Source organism: Elephas maximus, chromosome 25 (genome assembly GCF_024166365.1).
Source record: "Elephas maximus indicus isolate mEleMax1 chromosome 25, mEleMax1 primary haplotype, whole genome shotgun sequence".
NCBI classification, from domain to species: Eukaryota; Metazoa; Chordata; class Mammalia; order Proboscidea; family Elephantidae; genus Elephas; species Elephas maximus.
In genome coordinates this window covers 23,423,833-23,445,307 of record NC_064843.1, presented here as the reverse complement: position 1 = coordinate 23,445,307, position 21,475 = coordinate 23,423,833, and the positions used below count along the sequence as shown (strand labels likewise).

General features: G+C 47.3%; 2 protein-coding genes across 5 annotated transcripts in view; both read left to right on the top strand.

The window, feature by feature from the left end:
- DNTTIP1 (deoxynucleotidyltransferase terminal interacting protein 1) overlaps positions 1-12,696 on the top strand; it is a 29,522-nt gene extending 16,826 nt beyond the window's left edge. The window contains exons 5-13 of one of the 3 annotated variants that reach the window (XM_049869425.1): positions 2,479-2,547; positions 2,764-2,820; positions 3,066-3,122; positions 3,816-3,905; positions 7,006-7,064; positions 7,165-7,225; positions 10,414-10,485; positions 12,169-12,224; positions 12,344-12,696. In XM_049869425.1, the coding sequence (XP_049725382.1) occupies positions 2,479-2,547; positions 2,764-2,820; positions 3,066-3,122; positions 3,816-3,905; positions 7,006-7,064; positions 7,165-7,225; positions 10,414-10,485; positions 12,169-12,224; positions 12,344-12,479 (657 nt within the window). In that variant the 3' untranslated portion in view covers positions 12,480-12,696. Of the gene's footprint in view, positions 1-2,478; positions 2,548-2,763; positions 2,821-3,065; positions 3,125-3,815; positions 3,906-7,005; positions 7,065-7,164; positions 7,226-10,413; positions 10,486-12,168; positions 12,225-12,343 lie in introns of all 3 variants that reach the window. The other 2 variants (XM_049869426.1, XM_049869427.1) reach the window with 2 other exon arrangements.
- A 768-nt stretch (positions 12,697-13,464) lies between these two features.
- Positions 13,465-16,847, top strand: UBE2C (ubiquitin conjugating enzyme E2 C). 2 transcript variants are annotated; one of them, XM_049869428.1, is made up of 6 exons: positions 13,465-13,737; positions 14,159-14,186; positions 14,920-15,006; positions 15,680-15,884; positions 15,994-16,053; positions 16,645-16,847. In XM_049869428.1, the coding sequence occupies exons 1-6, from the start codon at positions 13,637-13,639 to the stop codon at positions 16,701-16,703; spliced, it is 540 nt and encodes a 179-aa protein (XP_049725385.1). In that variant the 5' UTR covers positions 13,465-13,636; the 3' UTR covers positions 16,704-16,847. The 2 variants fall into 2 exon arrangements, with proteins under 2 accessions (XP_049725385.1, XP_049725386.1); XM_049869429.1 differs by having other exon boundaries at positions 13,644-14,058.
- The last annotated feature ends 4,628 nt before the right edge of the window (positions 16,848-21,475 follow it).

Here is a 21,475-nt window from a genome sequence, read left to right as displayed (position 1 = left end):
ATATGTGTTCATTCATTGAGGCACTGGGAATACAACAATGAGCAAAAACAGACCACCCTTGACCCCAGAATCCTCTCCAGCTCCCACACTATTTTTCTGTTCCCTTTTACAGCCAGACATCAGGAAAGGTTGCCAAGAATCACTGGCTCCACTTTCTTACCTCCTGTTCAGTATGTTTTGGCTTCAGCCCCAACCAATTTGCTGGAGCCCCTTTTATCAGGGTCACCAGAAACCTACAAGTTGTCAAACACTGTGGACCCTTACTGTCTTTGACTTACTCAGCTTCTTGGTGGCATCTGTCGCCATGGATCGTTTCATCTTTCTTGGAACATTTTCCTGTCTCACCTCCTGGCCTTTACTGAGCTTTCTCAAGTTCATCTTCTTTACCTGACCTAACTGTTGGCACATTCCCGAGTTAAGACCTCAGACCCCTTGTCTTCTGTGGCTCACTCTCTTTCTAGGTGATTTCATCTAGTCCAGTGGTTTTGAAGCCCATTTAACTGCTCTTGATTCCCAATGTGTATCTCAGCTCTGTGCTGCATCCACTGTTCCCCACCTCCAGTCCATCTTCTCACACAGCAGCCAGACTGACCTCTTTAAAGTGAAGCCGGTTGTGTTACCACTTCCTTCCTTAAAACCCTTTAAGGACTTGCCATGGCCAGCCAGATACAATGCAAACACCTCTGAACCACAGAGCCTGTCTGAACCAGCTCCTGCCTCTTTCTCTAACTGCATCCCACCCCACCTCCCCCTTACTCACTATGTTCCTGCCACGCTGAACTCCCGTCCATTCCTCCAGCACACCAAGCTCGGGCCTTTGCACTTGCTGTTCTCAGTGCCTGGAATATTCTGCCCCTAACTCTGTACATAGCTGGCTCCTTCTTTTTTGTTGTTCAGGTCTTTGCTTAAATATCACCTTCTTGGAGAGGCCTTTCCTGACTACTCTACCCAAAATAGGCCCCCCACCTCCCGTTACTGTCTATAACTTCATTTGTCTGTTTCCCTCATTTCATTTATTTCAATCTAAAATTCTTTTTTTTTTGTTTATTTTCTCTCTGCTTCCCACTCCCATCTCTGCTAAAATCTGAGCTTTACAAGAGCTGAGGCCTGATCTTGTTTATTGCTGTGAATATGGCCCTTAATATGTGTACATTAAGTGATTATTGAAAGATTGAGCAAGTGAATGAATGAATGAACAAATGACAAATGTACAGACATGGTACCTGCTCTCATAAAACTTACAGCCTAGTTAGGCAGACAGACATTAATTATATTACCACACAAATGTCTGCGTAAGTACACTCTTTACTAGAAAGAGACAGTTTGGAGGAGATTATGAGTTCAGTTTTGGACTTAGCAAATTTGAGACATCCAAGCAGAGACATGGAACAGGCTGTTCATAGTTGCCAAGTGAAGCTGTGCACATAGATGAGAGTAGATAGAATGTCTAATGAGAGAGGATAGAAGGAAAAGACCCAGACAGAAGAGGATAAGCCAGCAAAGAAGACTAAGGATGAGCGGCCAGAGAAGTAGGAGGGAAGCTGGGAAAGGATGGCCCCAGGAGCTGGTAGAAAAGTGCTTCAAGAAGGGTTTGCTCAGCATTGTCCAGTGCCGCTCCAAGAGGTCCTGGAAACCAAGCTCTTCACATGGCCTCCACGGCCCCCCTTCCCCACCTCACCACACTCCTCACATACCACCCTTCCCTTTGCCCGCTACTTGCCAGGCCTTCTTTTTCTCCCTCAAATCAGCCTGTTCCCACCTGAGGGTTTGTGCTCTCTTCCTTGCTGAAACAGACTTCTCCTCAGCTCTCTTGATAGCTGGCTCCTTCTCCTTCACAGCTCACCTCAGAGGCTACCTTCTCAGCAAGGCCTGCCCTGACCACTCTGAAGTAGCCCTGCCCTCAGCTGATTCTCTGTCACAGCTGCCTGGGTTTTTTGTTTTGTTTTGTTTCCTTGAGAGCATTTATTGTGATCCAAAATTACCTTCTTTGTGTGTTTGCTGGTTATGCAGATCACCCACAGAATGTAAGCTCCACCAGAGCACCGGCCTTGCTTGGCCTGCTTACTGCTCTGGGCCCAGCACTTCTGTACTAGGTACTCAGTCATTTCTTAAATGAAAAAAAGCACGTTACTGAGGAATATGTTTATGTTAATGCATTTAGTTTAAAAGATATAGCACATATTTACATGGATAAAAGTCAGGAAGAATTTACATGAAAATGTTAAAAGTTTTCTGTGTGTAATGAGATTTCGGGCTTGTTTTTTTGTTTTGTTTTGTTTTTGTTTAGATTTTCTAATTTTTTCAACAATGGTCATTATTTGATTTTTTTAAGAAACAGATACATTCATATCTAGGGGTGACTTTATACTGACTATGAAAGTGTTTTCACCCCATTTGGAGTTATGTCTATAAAAATGGAGGCGGGGAGTGCTTTCCCACCAAAACGGTGACCATTAACACTTGATCTTTTCACTTCAGGCTAAGCTGTTGTTTTCAGATGGAGAAAAAGTCATACCCCGGCTGACCCATGAGCTTCCAGGGATAAAGGTCAGAGTCATTGCATCCTGGGGCAGAAAGGGGGAAACTAATGAGGTTGGGGGGCCTTGGGAAATTTTGTACTACCCATTTGTAAGACTCAGACCAAACGGTATCGTGGCAGGAGGGTGTCTGAGGCCTGAACAGGGTGGGGCCACATGGGGCTGGAGTCCAGGAGCTCTCTTCTGTAACAATCTCTTCCACTGACTTCCTTCCTTCTTCCTGTAGCGTGGCCGCCAGACAGAAGAGGAATGTGCCCATCGAGGAAGCCCCATCCCCAAAAAGGTAAAGCATTTCCCCATTTTCTGCTGGGAAAGGGCCCTTCAGCTCTAGCAGAAGGTGCTCTGCTCCCTGAATGCATCTTTAGGCCTTTCTAGGCATGAGAGGCAGGGACCCTAGAAACAGTCACTCCTCACTTTATGCTCAAGCATCCTTTGTTGTCTTTGGAAAACCATCTCCCCCAGGTGACCCTAGTGGGGTGGTGGGGACTTCCACAGGGCCAGGCCTCTGACATCTGTTCTTTGTGGCAGAGGAAGGGACGGCCTCCTGGACACATCCTGTCAAGTGACCGGGCAGCCGCCGGCATGGTGTGAGTAGAGGCCAACAGTGTGGTGAGGGTCAAAGTGGGGAGAGGAAGTGGGTGAGCCTGGAGGAGAGGAAGCCAGAGCTCTGTGCCTGGCAAAATCAGATCCATCTGTGTAACTCACCCTGAGGGAGGGTAGCCCTGGTTTGAGGGAGGGGCCAGAAGGCAGTAAGGAGGAGGCTGTTTTATCCTGTTTTTGCCCCAGAACCGTTCAGCCCACCTTGACTAAACGCCAGAGTTTTTTAATTGTCCTTAGCATGTATTGGGTCCTTATAATGTGTCAGTAACTGGTCTAAGCACCCTACATTCTTTACCATTTAATCTGTACAGCTACCCTCAAAAGAAGTTATAATTAATTTTGCCAGTAAGGAAACTGAGACTCAGATGACTTCCCCAAGGTCATAGAGCTAATAAGGGGCAAAACTGTACTGCGCTGGCTCCAGAATGGTAGTTTTCAAACATTTTTGAAGCAGCAGAATCTTTTTCTTCAAAGAAAACCTTACATAGAAGCCCAGTATATATAAAGAGATAAAGCCAAGCTGGGCTGGCTGAAGGAGGATGGGGGATAGTTTAAAACTACTGGCCTACGAGATGAAATAGTATTAATAGTCACACCTTAGATTGGTCTCCTCCCCAAAGAAAGTGTGAGTACATGAGGGACTCCTACCACCACCAGCAAGCTTTCTCCCGGTCCTAGGTCTCACCTTGGAGAAGTCACCCTTCTTCTTTCCTTCCAATCAGATGGAAACCAAAATCCTGTGAACCAATACGCCGTGAAGGCCCCAAGGTATGGTGATCTCAATGTGGCAGTAACCACTGCCCCAGGGAGACTCAACCAAGGCTCTGGGGCCCACCATGAGGGAAAGGGGCTGAGGTGGTGAAAGGTGTATGCACTCCATTCCAGAGTTGTCTTTCCCCAGTCACACTGGCCTCCACAGAAGATCCCATATAGGGATTAGAATTAGGACAAAACAAAGAGAGGGCTTCAGTCTTTATTGAAGAAGCTTTCTCCCTATAAAAGCTAATGATCACTAATATTTATCCAGTATTTAATAGATGACAGGCACTATTCTAAGCCTTTTGTATGGATTATCTCATTTAATCCTTACAACAATCTTATGAGATAGATTCTGTTAGCATCCTACAATTAAGGAGCTTCCTTTCCTGCCAGCTCCCCGTGGATAGGAAATTATTTTATCTAATAATTTTATATCATTAATACTGAGGCTTAGAGACTTGTCCAGACTCACATAGGTAGTATGCTGTAGAGCCTGGTCTCAAACCCAAGGTCTGCTGACACCAGAGTCTCTACTGTTAACCTTTAGCTTCTGGTTGTCTCCAGAACAGTTGTTTGTGAGCCCTTTTAGCAGTAAAATCCTTTCTTCAACTACAGTCATATATGAAAGCCCACTAAGGTAGATAAGAACACCGCTGCCCGGGCTCAGGCTTGTCCAGTAGACATTGTCCACTATTTGTCTTGCTGGCTGTCTGTGCTCCACACTGGTGATCACTCCTCTCTTCTAAAACTCTTACTGCTTTAGAGCTGGTAGCCCTGCATTCTCCTGGATCTTTCTGTTCCTCTCCAAAAGTGCCTTTTCTCTGTTTTGTGTGAACAGTAACCCATATATTGAGTATTCCCCCAGAATTCTCTCCTTGACCCACTTCTGCACCTGTCTTAGTTATCTAGTGCTGCTAGAACAGAAATACCACAAGTGGATGGCTTTAACAAACAGAAGTTTTTTTCTCTCGCAGTCTAGGAGGCTAGAAGTCTGAATTCAGGGTGCCAGCTCCAGGGGAAGGTTTCTCTGTCTGTCGGCTCTGGGGGAAGGTCCTTGTCATCAATCTTCCCGTGGTCTACCAGCTTCTCAGCTCAGGGACCCTAGGTCCAAAGGATCCACTCCACTCTTGGCACTCTTTTCTTGGTGGCATGATGTCCCTCTCTTCTCTGCTCCCTTCTTTCTTTTATATCTCAAAAGAGATAGACTCAAGATACAACCTAATCTTGTAGATTGAGTCCTGCCTCATTAACATAACTGCCTCCAGTCTTGCCTCATTAACATCATAAAAAAAACATTAACATCGTAGAGGTTAGGATTTACAACACACAAGGTAATCACATCAGATAACAAAATGGTGGGCAACACAATACTGGGAATCATGGCCTAGCCACGTTGACTCACGTTTTTGAGGGACATAACTCAATCCATGATAGCACCTAAAGTTTCTCTCCAGATGATGTAAGTCATCCATGCTTATGGTTTCAGGGGCCACCATGTGCTAAACTCCCACACCTCTTTGTCCATCTCAGGCTTCTCTTTCTAGTTTAAGGCTTACAGATCCCACTGCCTGTTGGACCTCTCTGCCTAGGAGTTCCATAGGCATTCCAAACTCAGCATACCTAAAGGTGAGCTCAGAATCTTTCCTCACAGACCATCTTTTACATTCTCTACCTTAGTGGTCTTCGCCTCTTCCTTTACTTCACCTCCCTGCATCCCCTCAGGTCCTGGATGATGCCACCTCTTAAATATATTGCAGTTCCTGTTCCCTCCTCTTCATCCCACTACTGTCCTAGTTCAGGCCCTCATCTTCCTTCAAAATGCTTTATTACAGCAACCTCTCAACTAGTGTCCCTACCCTGCCCCTCAAATCCATTATCCACACTGCTGGGAGAGTGAGCCGGCTTTAAAGCAGATCTGTCTGTCACTCTCTGTTTACAGCCCTTCAGTGACTCCCCATTGCCTAGAATAAATAAAACGTGAACACCTAGAACATGGCATACTAGGGCCCTAGCCCCTGTCTGCTTCTGTCTCTAGCTTCATTAATTGCTACTCCCTAACTTGTACACTCTCTCCTTTAGCAGCACAGAATTGCTTGTAGTTTTTCCAGTCCTGTGCCTGGATTGTCCTTTGTCCTTCCCTCCACCCCGCCTAACGCATGCTCATCCTTTCAGAGTGAACTTGGGAATTATCTCTTCAAGGAAGCATTCCTGACTACACCCTCCTCTTCAGTACCCCTCGTAAAACGCCCTGCACCCATCTGTATTGTAGTCCCATGATTACCTGTACATATGTCTGTGGTCTCCTGCAGAACAGAGTGTATCTTATTCATTTCTTTATCCCCAGTATCTAGCACAGGGCCTAGCATATTAAAAGTACGCAGTCTTTTTTTGTGTGTGTTGTTGTGGTTGTTGAGAATATACACAGCAAAACACACATCAATTCAACAGTTTCTACATGTATAGTTCAGCAGCATTGATTACATTCTTCTAGTTGTACACCCACTTTCACCCTCCTTTTCTGAGTAGTTCCTCTCATTAACATAAACTCACTGCTCACTAAATTCCTATCTAGTTTTTCTAGTACTTACTTTCTTAAACTATCTATCATCTGCCTTGAGTATTATGGTCTTTTAAGAACTATCTATATAGGATCAAAGTGACAACAGCAACTCGAAAGAGTAGATGCCACTGCCAATGCCACTGCCGTTGAGTCCATTCTGACTCATAGCGACCCTATAGGACAGGGTAGAACCACCCCATAGAATTTCCAAGGAGCGCCTGGTGGATTTGAACTGCCAACCTCTTGGTTAGCAGCTGTAGCACTTAACCACTACGCCCCCAGGGTTTCCGAAAGATTAGATAGGAAGGTGAAAATGATTGCACAACTGGAAGACTGTAATCAATGTCACTGAACTGTACATATAGAAACTGTTGGATCAGTGTATGTTTTTATGTATATATTCTCAACAACAACAAAACAAAATAAAAATAAACCATCTGTTGAATAGAGGACAAGGGTGGTGGGTGGGAGAGGGCAGGGGGAGGAGTGTTGCAGTCCCACCCACCAGATTCAACTTCCCCCTCACCAGCCTCTCCATTTTTTGCATAGTGGGACCCAGCTCGGCTGAATGAATCCACCACCTTTGTGTTGGGGTCTCGAGCCAACAAGTAAGTCTGAGAGTTTTGGCACTGAGGGAAGGGGGAGCTCGGGGGTCCACCACGAGAACTGCAGCCGCTGGAATCCTTACCCTCATCTGTTACTTTTTAGGGCCCTGGGCATGGGGGGCACCAGAGGGAGGATCTACATCAAGCACCCACACCTCTTTAAGGTAGGTGGGTGGTAGCCGTGAGCCAGGCCCTTGCACAGGGAGTAGATGGCACAGAGAAGCTTGGAACAAACTTGGGTCTTGAAATCAGGAAGTCTGGGATGCAGCTGATCCTGTGCGATTAACGTTTGCCTTTTGTAATTTGCTTTCCACCTCTGTGCCTTAATGACCGCAGCTACTTTTCCTTGCATGTTTATTGTGCTCCAGACACTCTTTTAAGCTACACTTACATCATGTCCTAGAACTGTTTTTAAGATTAGTATTCTTGTTTTACAAACGAAAAAAAAAAAATGGAGGTTCAGAAAGGCTAAGTGACTTGCCCAGGATTACTTAGCTAGTCAGTGATGAGTTAGAGTAGAACCGTCCCATATTGTTTCCAAGGCTGTAATCTTTGCAGAAGCAGACTGCCACATCTTTCTTCTGCACAATGGCTGGTGGGTTCAAACTGCCAACCTTTTGCTTAGCAGTTGAGTGCTTAACCACTTTGCCACCAGGGCTCTAAAATAGATTAAACGAAGGCACTGGTTCTAACCCTTTTCAGAAAGGAGGCTTCACTTCTGAGAACAGCTGTGCTTCAGTCTCCACTGGGGAGGCTGGGTGATGAATTCACTCTCCCTCTTACGTTAATTTGCATTTTCTCAGTCACAAGAGCATCCAAATATATTGGGAAAATAGTCCAAGTGTGTTGAAAACACGGGGTTTTTTTTTGCACCTATACATAAGGTTTGGTGCCCTGTGCCAGAACTGCACAGCCCGTTTAATGTCCCAGAGTCATAGGCTCTGTGTACCACTTCTGTACAAGTTTGCAAATTCTCTGAAGTCTGACCTGCTTTCTCTGCTTTCGCAGCCTTATGTCCTAGGATTCCCAACACCCAGACAATTTAACCTGCTTGCTGTGTCTTCATTTTCCTTTCTTAGTGTCTTCACGCCTGCTGTTCCCTTCACCTGGGTGATCTCCCTCCCCCACCCCATCTCTGCCTATCTGTTCTATGAGATCTACCTCCTCCAGGAACCTGGCTTGCATCATCCCCCAAGTGGATATGTTCTTGGAGCTTCTTGGAATTCCTGGTGCACAATGGTTAAGAGTGTGGTTTCACTACAGGTTCTATTACTTACTAGCTGTGTGACTTGGCAAGAGGCTCCACATTTTGAGCCTGTTCCATCGTCAGTAAAGTGGGAACATGATAGACTGATCTCTTAGGGTTCAAAGAACTAAGAGAGAGTACAGTAAAGCACGAGCATAATGCCTGGCACGGAGTAAGGGCTCAGTAAGTGGTAGTCGCTACTAGCAGCAAGGTTCCCAATTCTAAAACCCACTGTTTATAATAAATCCCAACCCACACCCTCATCATCAGTGGATATTATCTCTCATTTTAATCTTTCCAGTCTAATAAGTGGAAGGAAAACCTTTCTGTTGTTCTGCTTTGGAGTTCCATGTTAGTGATGATGAGCATCTTTCTGTTCATTTAAAATCTATTTGTATTTCTTCTGTAAACTGGTTATTACAGCGTTTGCCCATTTTCCTGTCCTTCAAAGGGCATTATTCTTATTTTTCTTTTCCTTTTTTAAACTCTCTTATGTATAGAAATAACATAAACCCATTCTTACTGTAAAAAGAAAAGATTTAAAGAATATATCAGAGCTTACAAGGAGCAAAGCAAAAAGTAGCCCTTCCTCTGTGACTGTCTCTCCTTCCTGGAGGCGACCACCAACAGCAGTGGCATGCAGCCTTCAGTCTGTGCACACACACACACACGTGTGTGTGTGTGTGTGTGTGTGTGTGTGTGTGTGTCACTTAATGGCTTTCTACTTACATGGAGATCATACCATCTTGTTCTCTGATTTTATTTTTTTACCCAAAAATTCATTCATCCATTCACTGAACAAATGTGTATTGAGTGCCTACAATATGCTGGGTGCTTTCAAAGTGCTGGAGATACCAACCCACTGCCCTTGAGTTGATTCTGACCCATGGAAACCGTAGAAGACAGTGTAGAACTACCCCCTAGTGTTTCCAAGGAGCGGCTGTTGGATTCGAACTGCCAGCCTTTTGCTTACCAGTCAAGCTCTTCAGCACTGCACCACCAGGGCTCAAGCAGTGAACAAAACCAAGCTTGCCCTCATGAGCTTACATTCAAGTACAGGGCAAACTGTGACCTGTAGGCCCAATTCAGCTTGTAGCCAGCTTTTGTCCAACTCAGGGATTTTTACATTTTTAAAGGGTGGTTTTAAGAAAAAACAACAAAAAATATGAAAGCCTAAATTATTTACTGTCTGGCCCTTGATCACTCCCCTCTGTCTAAGTTGGTTTTTTCTCCGTGTTTTGCTGTCACAAACAGTGCTGCACCAAACTTGCTGGCACCAGGGTCTTTGTGTGCCTGTGTAGGTGGTGCTGAAGGCTGAGTGCCTGGAAGTGGAAGTGCTGGGTCAGAGAGTGCACGCTTGTGAAATTTTGATTAATACTTATATTACTTGGGAAGTGAAATATTTATTTAAACCCAAAGGATGGTGACCACGCAGCCCAAATTTTCCAGCTTTGTCTCAAATATTTTTCCTATTTTATAAACCATATATGTGTCAGATACTATGTTTAACACTTTTTATACACATCTCATGTATTCTTAACAACAACCCAATAAGTATTAATACTCTGCATTTTACATACGAGGAAACTGAGACTCAAGGAAATTAAGGCTCAGGTTTACAACTCTAATAAATGAAAGAAGCAGAACTTAAACCTTGTTTGTCTACCTCCACAACCATGTTCTTAACCGTGATTCTGTTCTCCCTCCCCTAGTGCATGAGGTGTCCTGATTTTTTATTTACAGATATGGTCGCGATAATAACCATAGGTGTTGTAAGCCACCTCAGACCATTTTTTTTTTAAAGAGGAGGTTCTAAATAAATTAGTCACCAGTCCCACCGGTCACCAGAGATGCTGTTTAGAGAAACAAAGGGCGTGAGAATTAGAAGTGTCCTAAATCTCTGGGAATTGGGTCCCTTACCCTGGCCTCCTGGGAATTAGCGCAACCAGCTTTGAAGAGGCTGGGGAGCCCTCTACATCCACCATTCTGGAACAAGATCTTGTAGGTAAGAACCGCTCAAGCACCAAGAGTATGCTCTGGGACTAAATGAGGAAAGGCACCCTCGCACCAGACTAAAGTCTCCCTCTGTGACTTTATCTCTCTCAGTATGCAGCTGACCCCCAGGACAAGCACTGGCTGGCAGAGCAGCATCACATGCGGGCAACAGGGGGAAAGATGGTAAGCACTGTTCACACATGCCACTGCCACAAACCCACCCAGGGTTCTCGCTATCAGTGGCAGTTTTTGGAGACTTCGATGAATGTGAGAAAGGAGACTTGCAAGGGTAGAAGGGCCCATTCCTTCATGAAGAGCAGGCTGTAGTCCCAGGATTCCCTTCCCCCTTCCCTGTCCCCAAGTCTGCCTCCCACATCCTCCCCCCAAGACCACATATCTGGATCATACTGGCTATGCATAGAATGGTGGGTACAAGACACTGTTCCCTCATGAGCCCATTGACAAGATTTCACACATTGATCACAGCACTTTTCTGGCTTTGGAGTCTTTTCTCAACACAGTACTCCAGGCAGCACTCACCTGTCAGTGGAGTTAGCCTGTGAAATAAAGCTTGTTCACCACACCTGGCGCAGTCCCTTTCCGAATCACCTTCATTTAGAGAACTCTTCTTAGCTCATATCAGGCACCCACCTTAGGAAAATTATTGTTGAATGTGTTCTAAAACTATCGTGAAAGGCTTTGTCCATCACATGCTCCCAAAAGGGCTCCGTCCCAGAGCAGGCCTTGGCATTGTGCCACAGTATCTCTACCCCCTAGTGCAGTACAGCAAGGTACTGGACAGCAGGGCAGATTACCATGTTTCCCCTTTGCCATGAAGCTCAAAACCAAATTGTCTTAGTCCCCAGAGTTATCAGATAGCTTAGGGCTTTGTGATTGAAATGTAAGGGCTCCCTTGCAGACGGACGTGCCATCTTCTTTCTGTAATGAAAGCTGTCTTATTTTACTGCTTATTTATGCCTCGACGGCAGTGGGTTTATTTATACCTACACTTTATTTCAAAAAAGATTTCTGGGAGCTTACTAGGGATACATAAAGTACAGTATAACATAAATAAGAAATAGATGGAAAAGAAAAGGAAAGACAGGACTTAAAATTAAGCCAAGAGCAAGACGAGTTAAAAAAACATTTTTTTTTTTAATTGCCGACCTCGGTGACCTGAGAGCACTGGTAGGAGTGTTCACAAACTCAGCTCAGGGCCCCTCTCAGGGACACCTGATCTGTTACATAGTTCACCGGGCCTACAAGATAAAAACAATCAGCATCTCAGGGGACACACAGTTACCCAAGACCCTAAGGCTAGAAAGAAATATCTCCCATGGAAGACTCGAATGTGGTGTTCAACATCCCCTATGTGGGAGGCTTCCAAGAGGGCTCCCTCCCAGAGCTGGCCTTGGCATTGTGCCACAGCAGTTCTACCCCAGGACAGTACAGCCCACTGCTAGACAGCAGAGCTGTTTATCCTGGTGGCCATGAAGCTCAAAACCAAATTGTCTTTGTCCCCAGAGTTCGCATATAGCTTCCTCCTCCTGGCTTCCCGTTACCAGGTATATTGTTCTCTCTCCCACCATTTTGTTGTAAGCTAACTTGGATCCTTTTTTAAAAGAGGGGGAGGCATAGATAAATAGTCACCAGTTTCTACTACTCCATCCATAAAGTTTCTATTTGAGTAAAAGATTATCTCAAGGAACCATCCTCTAGACATCTCCTTACTTTTCTTCCCTACAAAACTGTAAACTCCCCCTTTCAAGCCCAGCAACAGACCTTACATTAAGCAGATGTTTTAATAAAGAGCTATTGAGTTAGAGTAAATCAGGCCTTAACCACTGTCTTTTGCTGCCGCCCCAGGCGTACCTCCTCATCGAGGAGGACATCCGGGACCTCGCTGCCAGCGATGACTACAGGTAAACCCACTAGGTCTCCTTTCCCTTACCCTGCCCCCTTCCTTCAAAGTAGCCCTGGGGATGAGGCTGGGCCCACATCCTTCCTTGCTTCAGCTTCCCTCTTCAATTTTCTCTTCCAGGGGCTGCCTAGACCTGAAGTTGGAGGAGCTGAAGTCCTTCGTCCTACCCTCCTGGATGATTGAGAAGATGCGAAAGTATATGGAGACGCTACGGACAGAGAATGATCATCATGCTGAAGCGTCTTCACAGACTTGAGGCTGGCTCCCTGGCTACACGTGGATGCCCCCCTCCAAGGCCCTCTCTTCGTGGCTGAGGCCACCACTGGGCCTGCTCCTAGTGGGATCTCAGCAGCATTACGCTGGGCCTGGGCTAGTTTTTAGTGACCTAATGCAGAGCACCCCTAGACTGGCATGTGGTCCTGTATTTGTAAAGTTATTGGGATAAGAAGCAATTAAATAGTTTGTAGTAAACACAGATGGTGAGCCTGCTGTGCAGTGTGCCCTTTGGGGGCTGGGAAACATCAACGGCGCTAGGAGTGGGTGTAGGAAAAAAGAACCAGCTCCCCTCCCCCTTCCCAGATTAGACCTGGGAGGGGTACACTGTCCCATGCGTATCTGCTTTATGAGACCAACTTCCCTGTCCCTCTGTTGTTTACCTCTTCACTCACCTAAGGAATGGATGTGACAGAATGTGATGGTTGGCCCCATGGCAGTGGATGAGGGACCATATGAAAAATGCAGAGTGGCATTTATTATCCCCATTAACTGACAGGCCCAAGATGACGCAGCGAAGCAGTTGGAGAAGCAGGATATGAACCCGTGTTTCCTGATACGCAGTCTTCTGCTTTAGCCCTGGCTTCTAGTCTTCCCCTCTCAGTGCAATTTTTAGATACCTGGGGCCCCAGCAAAGGTGTCCAGGGCATTATAATGGGAAGGAGCAGGAGTTTCTGTTTTGGGGGAGAGGTACCGGTTCCCCAAGATTGCACACACTCCCTCCCCCAGGGAAAACTTAAGGATCACGGTTGGGCGTGCCGGGCGGATCCGAGAGTAGCTAGGCGTTTGACTTTCAAGAGGCTCATCCCATGTGGACTTTTTCTTGGCCCTTTAATGGTCGGCGTTTTCTAAAGGCCACCAATCCATTACGGATTCGTTAGTTAATGGCAGCCTCGCCTACCAATCCGTCCTCAGAAGGAAGATCCCGCCGCCCAATAGAGGCGCGCTGGTGGGTGGGCCTATCAGTTGTGCGGTGACGGAGTGCTCCGGGGCATCTCGTTGGCTGGATCAAACCCAAGCGGGCCGCTGATTGGCCGGCACTGCCGGAGGGTTACAATTCAAACGCGGGCGGACGGCTCCGCTGCCCTGCAGTTGCCGTCGTGTCTGCCCAGTTTCTGTCGCCCTGCCAGCGCCGCCCGGATGGCTTCCCAGAACCGCGACCCAGCCGCAGCCAGCGTCGTCGCCGCCCGGAAAGGGACTGAGCCCAGCGGAGGCGCCGCCCGGGGCTCCGTGGGCAAGAGGTGAGCGGGGCAGAGGTGAAACACCCGTCGGAGCCGGGCATGCCCGGGTATTGGAGCCGAGAGCGGGACTTCCGGGACCCCCACCTCATATTGGACAGGGGAGGTCCGGAGGGCAGCGGCGGGGACACGCTCGGACCTCGGGCTGCTCTTTGAGACCCTTCCGAAGGAGGACGGGAGGGTAGGAATGCTGCCGGTGTTCTCCCGCCGCGGAGCCGAGATGAGGATACGTCCGGGACCCTGTAGCTGGTGTGGACGGAAAGGGGAGGACTCGAGATTGAGAACTTGCCGGAAACTTCCTGCAGGAGCCTGGAATTAGGGAGGGTGAGGGCTCACTAGGATCTTCCTGTGGAGATGGGGTGAAGTGGAAGCCTCCCAGACTGCTCCTCCAGACCTGCAGGTGACCCCAATGCTCTCTTTGCAGGCTACAGCAGGAGTTGATGACCCTCATGGTGAGTGACTGAGCCGCCCAGATCTCCAACCAGGTGGTCCACCTCCCACCCAGTTATCACTGGCCTTTTCTCTCCTACATCAGGCCCTTGGCTGGACGATGTGGGGCTAAAAAGATGAGTGTGGTCTGCCTACTTCCTTGAAGAAGTTCACACACTCCTACACCTTTTCTTCCAGCAGTCTTTTCTCCCAAACCATCCCCTCACAGTTATCTCTCTGAAGCCTTCCTCTGTCCAGCCTGGCTCTCCTTCCCTGCCTTAAGCTTTACCCTGTCCGACTCCCCACTTTTCTTAGCATTTCTAGTTCTGTCACAACTTTGGAAGGCTCTCTTCCTAGATGTCCTTTTCTACATCAGCCATGAATATTCAGCTCAAATCCTCCAACTCCCACACTGCATATCTCCCTAGACTGTGAAGCCTTTCCTACAACCAGTCCTAGGCTTTATATGAAACCAGCACTCGATTGCAGGTGGAATGAATTACCAGCAACCAACATGATCCTGGGTACAGAGCTGCCTTCTGCTTCCCTGCATAACCCCTCCCTCCTCAGCCTGCCCACCATCCTCTGTAATCCCAATCTAATCCCATCCCCAGAAAGACCCTGTCGTCTTGGGCTGGTTGCTTTATTTTGGATCAAAATGTGATCAAGTTGAGGGGAAGGGACTCACCCACTGACCTCCATTGCTGTGCCCAAAAAGTGTACTCAGAAGTGCAGTAAGTCTTGTTTCCTCCCCAGATGTCTGGTGACAAAGGAATTTCTGCCTTCCCTGAATCAGACAACCTTTTCAAGTGGGTGGGGACCATCCACGGAGCAGCTGGCACAGTAAGTGTAGGGTTGGGTTGCGTGAGTGTGACTCTGTGAAGTCTGGGGTGTGGGAGGAGAAATGCAATTGCCGGTCTGCTTCAGCCGCGCGAAACACTCCGCCAGGTTGTTCACTGCTCTGAGCCTCGTGGCTTTGTTCTTTCCATGTCTACAATAAGATGGTGGGTTTAAAGCAAGACTCGCCATCTTAGGGCCAAATAGCAAAGTAAATGAATGAAGTACATGTGAGCTTTTTTTTTTTTTTTTTTTTAATGGGAGGGGGATAGGTGCCCTGATTCTCAAAGGGGCTGCTTCCCATTGTTGCAGATTATTTGAGATGAACTGAAACTCAGACTTGTGTGCAGAATCTCATAGTTTTTACTTTTTAGAGTTAATGAAAATCCTAATTAGTTTACAACCCTGGACCAAAGGATCGCTGCTGTTTCCTCTAACTCTTATTGATTCTCCACTGATGCTTCATCGGGGCATATTCATCTCCTACAGGGCACCTAACAGCTCTAACCACAGCCACCAGATAGGAGAGAAAGCACCAGAGCCGACCTGGAGTTTTCTTTGTCTTCAATTTCCAGACAGAAACCCCACTGTCCTACCAAGCCCCCTGGTCTGAGGCTCGGATTGGGATATGAGGCTGAGATTAGGGACGCTCACTCTCACCTCTTTTTCCAAATGGCAGGTATATGAAGACCTGAGGTATAAGCTGTCTCTTGAGTTCCCCAGTGGCTACCCTTACAATGCACCCACGGTGAAGTTCCTCACACCCTGCTACCACCCCAACGTGGACACTCAGGGTAACATCTGCCTAGACATCCTGAAGGACAAGTGGTCTGCCCTGTATGATGTCAGGACCATCCTCCTCTCTATCCAGAGCCTGCTGGGAGGTAACTACTGAGACCAAGGCCCTCCCTCTGCACACAGGGAACCTGCCCAGGACTCCCCTGGGCCAGCCTTTTCTGCCCCCTTGACAGTTCCTTTTTTCTCCACCCACAGAACCCAACATCGATAGCCCTTTAAACACACATGCTGCCGAGCTCTGGAAAAACCCCACAGGTGGGTCCTTTGTCCTCAGGCATAGGGTACTCCCTGCCCAGCCCTCAAACTAAAGGATCCCAGTGACTTGGGACAGTGTCATAAGTCAGCTCTGCCCCTCCCTGGTGCTCCTGGTTTGCCTGTTTGCAATAAAATCAGGAAATTCACTCCTACCCCCTCCACTTTGAAGGAGCCCTGGTGGCGCAGTGATTAAGCACTTGTGCTAACTGCAAGGCTGGAGGTTCGAACCCACCAGCCGCTCCGTGGGAGGAAGATGTGGCAGTCTGCTTTTGTAAAGATTACTGCACTGGAAACCCTATGGGGCAGTTCCACTCTGTCCTCTAGGGTCAGCATGAGTCAGAATTGACTTGATGCCGATGGGTTTGGTTTGATTTTTTTGGACCCGGTCTGCATTGATGTAGGTTGCAGGGCTTTTTAATAGAAGGCAAATGACTGCCCTCTCCAGTCTCACTGGAAACAAAGGCCATCCAGGAGGGAAGCTAGCCTCTCCCCAACCTCTCGAACCTTTGTTTCCCTGGTCAAGCTGCCCTCTTGCCCATCTTCATTCCTCCTGTCCCCATCACTCACCAAGACCTACCTGTTCTCTTCCAGCCTTTAAGAAGTACCTGCAGGAAACCTACTCAAAGCAAGTCTCCAGCCAAGAGCCCTGACTCCGTCTGTCTAGCCTCTCTCCTTGTGTTATCTTTATTTTTTTCCTTAGCTGGTCTGTCCTCTCCTTGATTTCTGTATAGGTCTCTATCTTAAGCTGTGACGTCATTTTTTGTTTGTTTGTTTTTTAAATTATGTCTCCATTTGAGCCCTTTATGAATATATTGAATAAATACATTTTGGGTTTTGTTTTGTTTTTCTTTTGCAAGGGGCTCCCTTACAGTTATTCTAGAGTTGGAGGTCCAGCCATGTCCATGGAGGTCAAGCTTAGGATCTACCTGGGCTCTTGCCCTTTTCCCCAAAGAGGAGAAGCAAATGCTAAGCTGTGGGGCCCAGCAGTGGTGTGACTAGGATTTGTTCCCTTGTGACCTTATTTTACAGCTGTGTATCTCTTTTCCTCATTTGTATGATAGGCATCACAGTGATGCCTGTTTCTGTGAAGTTGTGAGGTGTACAAGGAGTGTTAGTGGACTTTGTCCCAGTGTGCTGCAGATAAGCCTGAGCCAGACCTTGGGCTGAAACAAAAAGGGGGTGCGTGTTGAGGCGAGGTGAGAGACCAGCTACCCACCTTCTGGCACTAGAAGGTGTTCTGGCCCTGAAAATAAGAAGGCTCAGGCCACCCTACAGCAGGCCCAGGGTCTGAGGACGCAGTGAGAGGGAGCCCCTTCCCTGTCAGAATCCTCAGGACTGAGCGAGCTCTGGGCTTATTTCCAGTCCCAGGTCCCCCATGGATGGCTCCATGCACCAAGGGAGTACATTCACCTCCTGCTCCATCTCTGCCAGCAGCTCCTCCAGCCACTACCCACTGGCACAGGCTCCTAGCCCCTCGAGTCACCTTCCCACTGGCCCACTGCAGTCTTTGGGCCCCTGGGAGGAGACACCAGTACTGACCAGCTGGGTCCACACCGGGCCAGGGGCAGGCAAGGTGAAGAGCAGGCAGAGGTGATCAGCCCAGCCCAGGTCCTGTAGGAATACCTCCAAGGTGGACAAGCACAGCACCCAGGTGTGCTCCAAGACGGCCCAGGTCTTAGGCTCAGCACCCAAACCGGTCAGCTACCCCAGCAGCTGGTCCTGCAGGCCTGTGAGTGGCTGGAGCAGAAGGAGACAGCAGGGGCACCTGTCAGGAGGGTTCCTACCTGCCCCTTTCTCTTCCAACTGCTAGCCCAGGCCCCTGTCCTCTGCCCTATCTCCACATCAGGCAACCACATGTGAAAAAAAACTTGAGTTGTCAGAGCTGGAATTGAAATGCAGTAGTCTTCTGCTGAGTTTCCTCATTGTGCTCTTAGCCCTCTCCTGAGGCTCAGGGCGGTGCTTCACAGTCTAAAGTGAGGATCTGGGTAAAATGCAAATTTTGATTAGGTAGACCTGGGGCGAGGGATGACGGAAAGGCCTGAGAGTCCTTTCTCATCAGTTCCCAGGTGATGTCATTGCTGCTGGTCTAGTTAAAGGTTTAGAGGGATTGTTCACATGTGGTCCTTCCAGCTGCTCAGGCATCAGCTGGGAGCTTGTTGGAACTGTAAATTATCAGCCCCCATCTGTTAGGCTCTCCAGGTGATTCTGATACTTGCTCCAGTTTGAAAATCACTGGCTCAGAGGATGTCTGACAGGAGCAGAGCTCAGTACCTGACACTAAATTGGTCCTTCATAGGTGGTGGCCGAGGGGACCAGAGTTTTGTCTGTCTTTGGGAAAAATCTCTCTGTGTGATCATCAGTTATGGTGTTTGGTCCCCCAGATTGTCACATGACCTACTTTATGTCAATCTACTCTGTCGTTCAGAACCAATCAGAGACTTCCTTGGAATTAATCACTGGTAGAGAAAATCTTTTACTAATTGGGTTACTAAAAGGGGGACGGGGGGGCAGTAAGTCTGGGCTGCTGATGGAGACAGCTGCAGATGGAAGCAGCCAAGCAGAGGCCAATAGCTGAGAGAGAGGTGACACAGGAGACTCTAGCCTCCAGTCCATGCTGTGACTTCTCAGTTTCATAAGCATTGGCTTAAATCAATTTGACCTTTAACTTTCTGTCACTTGAAACGAAGAAGGTACTAGAATAAGTGTTGTTGTTGGGTGCTTTTGACTCATGGAGGCCCCATGTGACAGAGTAGAGCTGCCCATAGGGCTTTCTAGGGTGTAATCTTACAGAAGCAGATCACAGGTCTTTCTCCCATGGAGCCGCTGGGTGGGGTCGAACTGCCAACCTTTCGGTTAGCAGCGAAGCGCCTAACCATTGTGCCACCAGAATTCCTTAGGGTAAGTATTAGAAAGTATTATTACTCCCATTCCATTCAATGCAATCATCAAAAGCCTACAAGGTAAAGGTCCTGTGTTTGCGGCTGGTGATAAATCAGAGAAAAAGACAGTCTTGTCTTCAAAGAGGCTGAAGTTTAGGGGGTGGATAGACACATCAATTACACAGTAGAATAAGTAAGTGCTCTACAGAGTGGTGGTTAAGAGCTCAGACCACGCAGCTTAAACAACTATTAGAATCCTGGGTCCACCACATGCAGCTTATAAACACATTTATACTTAACCTCTCTGTAAAAAAGCCCTTTTGTTTTTGGTGCTGTGGTTAAGTGCTCAGCCGCTAACCAAGAGGTCGACAGTTAGAGCCGGGTTCATTCTGGTCTGAACCCCTGTTGAAATTTTGCATTTCCACCCTAGATATACTGAATCAGAATCAACATTTCAAAACATCCCCAGGTGATTCTTATGTGTAATAAATTTTGAGAACCACTGCTTTATTAACAGTTCTCAGAATTGGTCCCTAACCAGCAGCATTAGCATTGCCTGGGAACTTGTTAGAAATGCAACTTCTCAGCAAGGGTTTGAACCAGAAGGAACCTGTTTGAAGCCCTGGTTCAAACCCACCGGCCGCTCTTCCGAAGAAAGATGTGGCAGTCTGCTTCCATAAAGATTACAGCCTTGGAAACCCTATGGAGCAGTTCTACCGTCTTCCAGGGTTGCTAGGAATTTTTTAGGAGTCAGAATTGACTCTGTGGCAACAATTTCTGTTAAAATGAAAATACGAGTACCTGCCTCATAGGATAGTCATAATGATCTTAGGACAGCGCCTGGCACATAGTAAGTCATCAATAAATGTGTATGGGACTCACAAGTTGCTATGAAAGCACAGAGGTCAGGCACCTAAGGCAGAATAAGAGGGTCAGGGAAGCCTTTCCAGAGGCGATTGAGCCCCGGAGGTAGATAAGAACATGGGGAGAAAAGGAGGAAGACAGGCTGGCGGAGTAGCACAGGTGTCCAACCACAAAGGGCCTTGCCTCTAAGGTTGTTGTGTGGGTGAAATGAGACAACGCATTCAATGCATAGCACATAGTAGGCATTCGATAAATGCGGTCATTATTAAACTCCAGCACTGATCCTGGCTGGAAATACAAACTGGAGACTTACGAATCCGATAGAAAGGGGAGAAGAGAACATGAAAGGGCTGCAGCAATGAGTAAGGAGAGTTCAGTGTTTCAAGAATAACGAAGGTCTGAGACTAGAAGGACCCCGGTGGTCATGGCCCCCAGACCTTCTGTTGGCCCAGGACAGGAACCATTCCCAAAGCCAACTCTTCAGACAGGGACTGGAGTGGACAATGGGATGGAGAGGGATGCTGGTGAGGAGTGAGCTTCTTGGATCAGGTGGACACTTGAGACTATGTTGGCATCTCCTGTCTGGAGGGGAGATGAGAGGGTAGAGGGGGTTAGAAGCTGGCGAAATGGACACGAAAAGAGAGAGTGGAGGGTGGGAGTGGGCTGTTTCATTAGGGGGAGAGCAACTGGGAGTATGTAGCAAGGTATATATGAGTTTTTGTGTGAGAAACTGACTTGATTTGTAAACTTTCACTTAAAGCACAATAAAGTAAATAAAAATGAAAAAAGAATGATGAAGGTGACAACAGCAACTCAAAAGATAGGAACCTTAGGAGGCAGTAAGTTTATCTTAATGAAGGAGGAACAATTCAGAAAAGGAGTGTGAGAATGGTCACACAACTCGAAAAATGTAATCAGTGTCACTAAATTGCACATGTTGAAACTGTTGGTGTTATGTTTTGCTGTGTATATTCCCAACAACAAAATAAATAAAATTTAGAACAAAAAGAATGATGATGGTGATAATGATAATAATTAACAGCATGTATTAAAAGCACTCCCTGGGTGGCACACATAGTTAAGTGCTTGACTATAAACCAAAGGTCGTTGGTCCAAACCCATCCAGGGGTACCTTAGAAGAAAGGCCTGGCTGGTGATCTGCTTGCAAAAGGTCACAGCCATTGAAAACCTTATGGAGCACAGTTCTACCCTGAAACACATGGGGGTCACCATGAGTCAGAATTGACCCCACAGCATATGGTTAGTATTTATTAAGGTGGTTACTAGGTGCTAGGCACTGTACCACGCACTTTGCACACAACCCTGTGAGGTAAGTCCTACTGTCATTATCTCCATTTCACAGATGAGGAAAATGAGGCACAGAGTAGTTTAATACGAGATTCAAACTCAGCCAGCCTACTCTAAAGCTAAACTATCACTACACTTACAGCCCGATGCCTGCTATAATTGTGTTTTGGACAAAGAGCTCCAGGAGCCAGAGTCGGCAGCCAGAGGGATCAAGGAAGGAGAAGATGGTATGAGAATGGGATCTTGTGAGTTGAAGAATTTGTCAGGAGGAAAGGCGTTTCACGCAAGAACACGTGCAAAGGCCCAAAGCCTTGAAAGTGCATGCCTGTTCCTATCAAGAATGGTTGGTTTCCCAGTGTGGCTGGAAATCC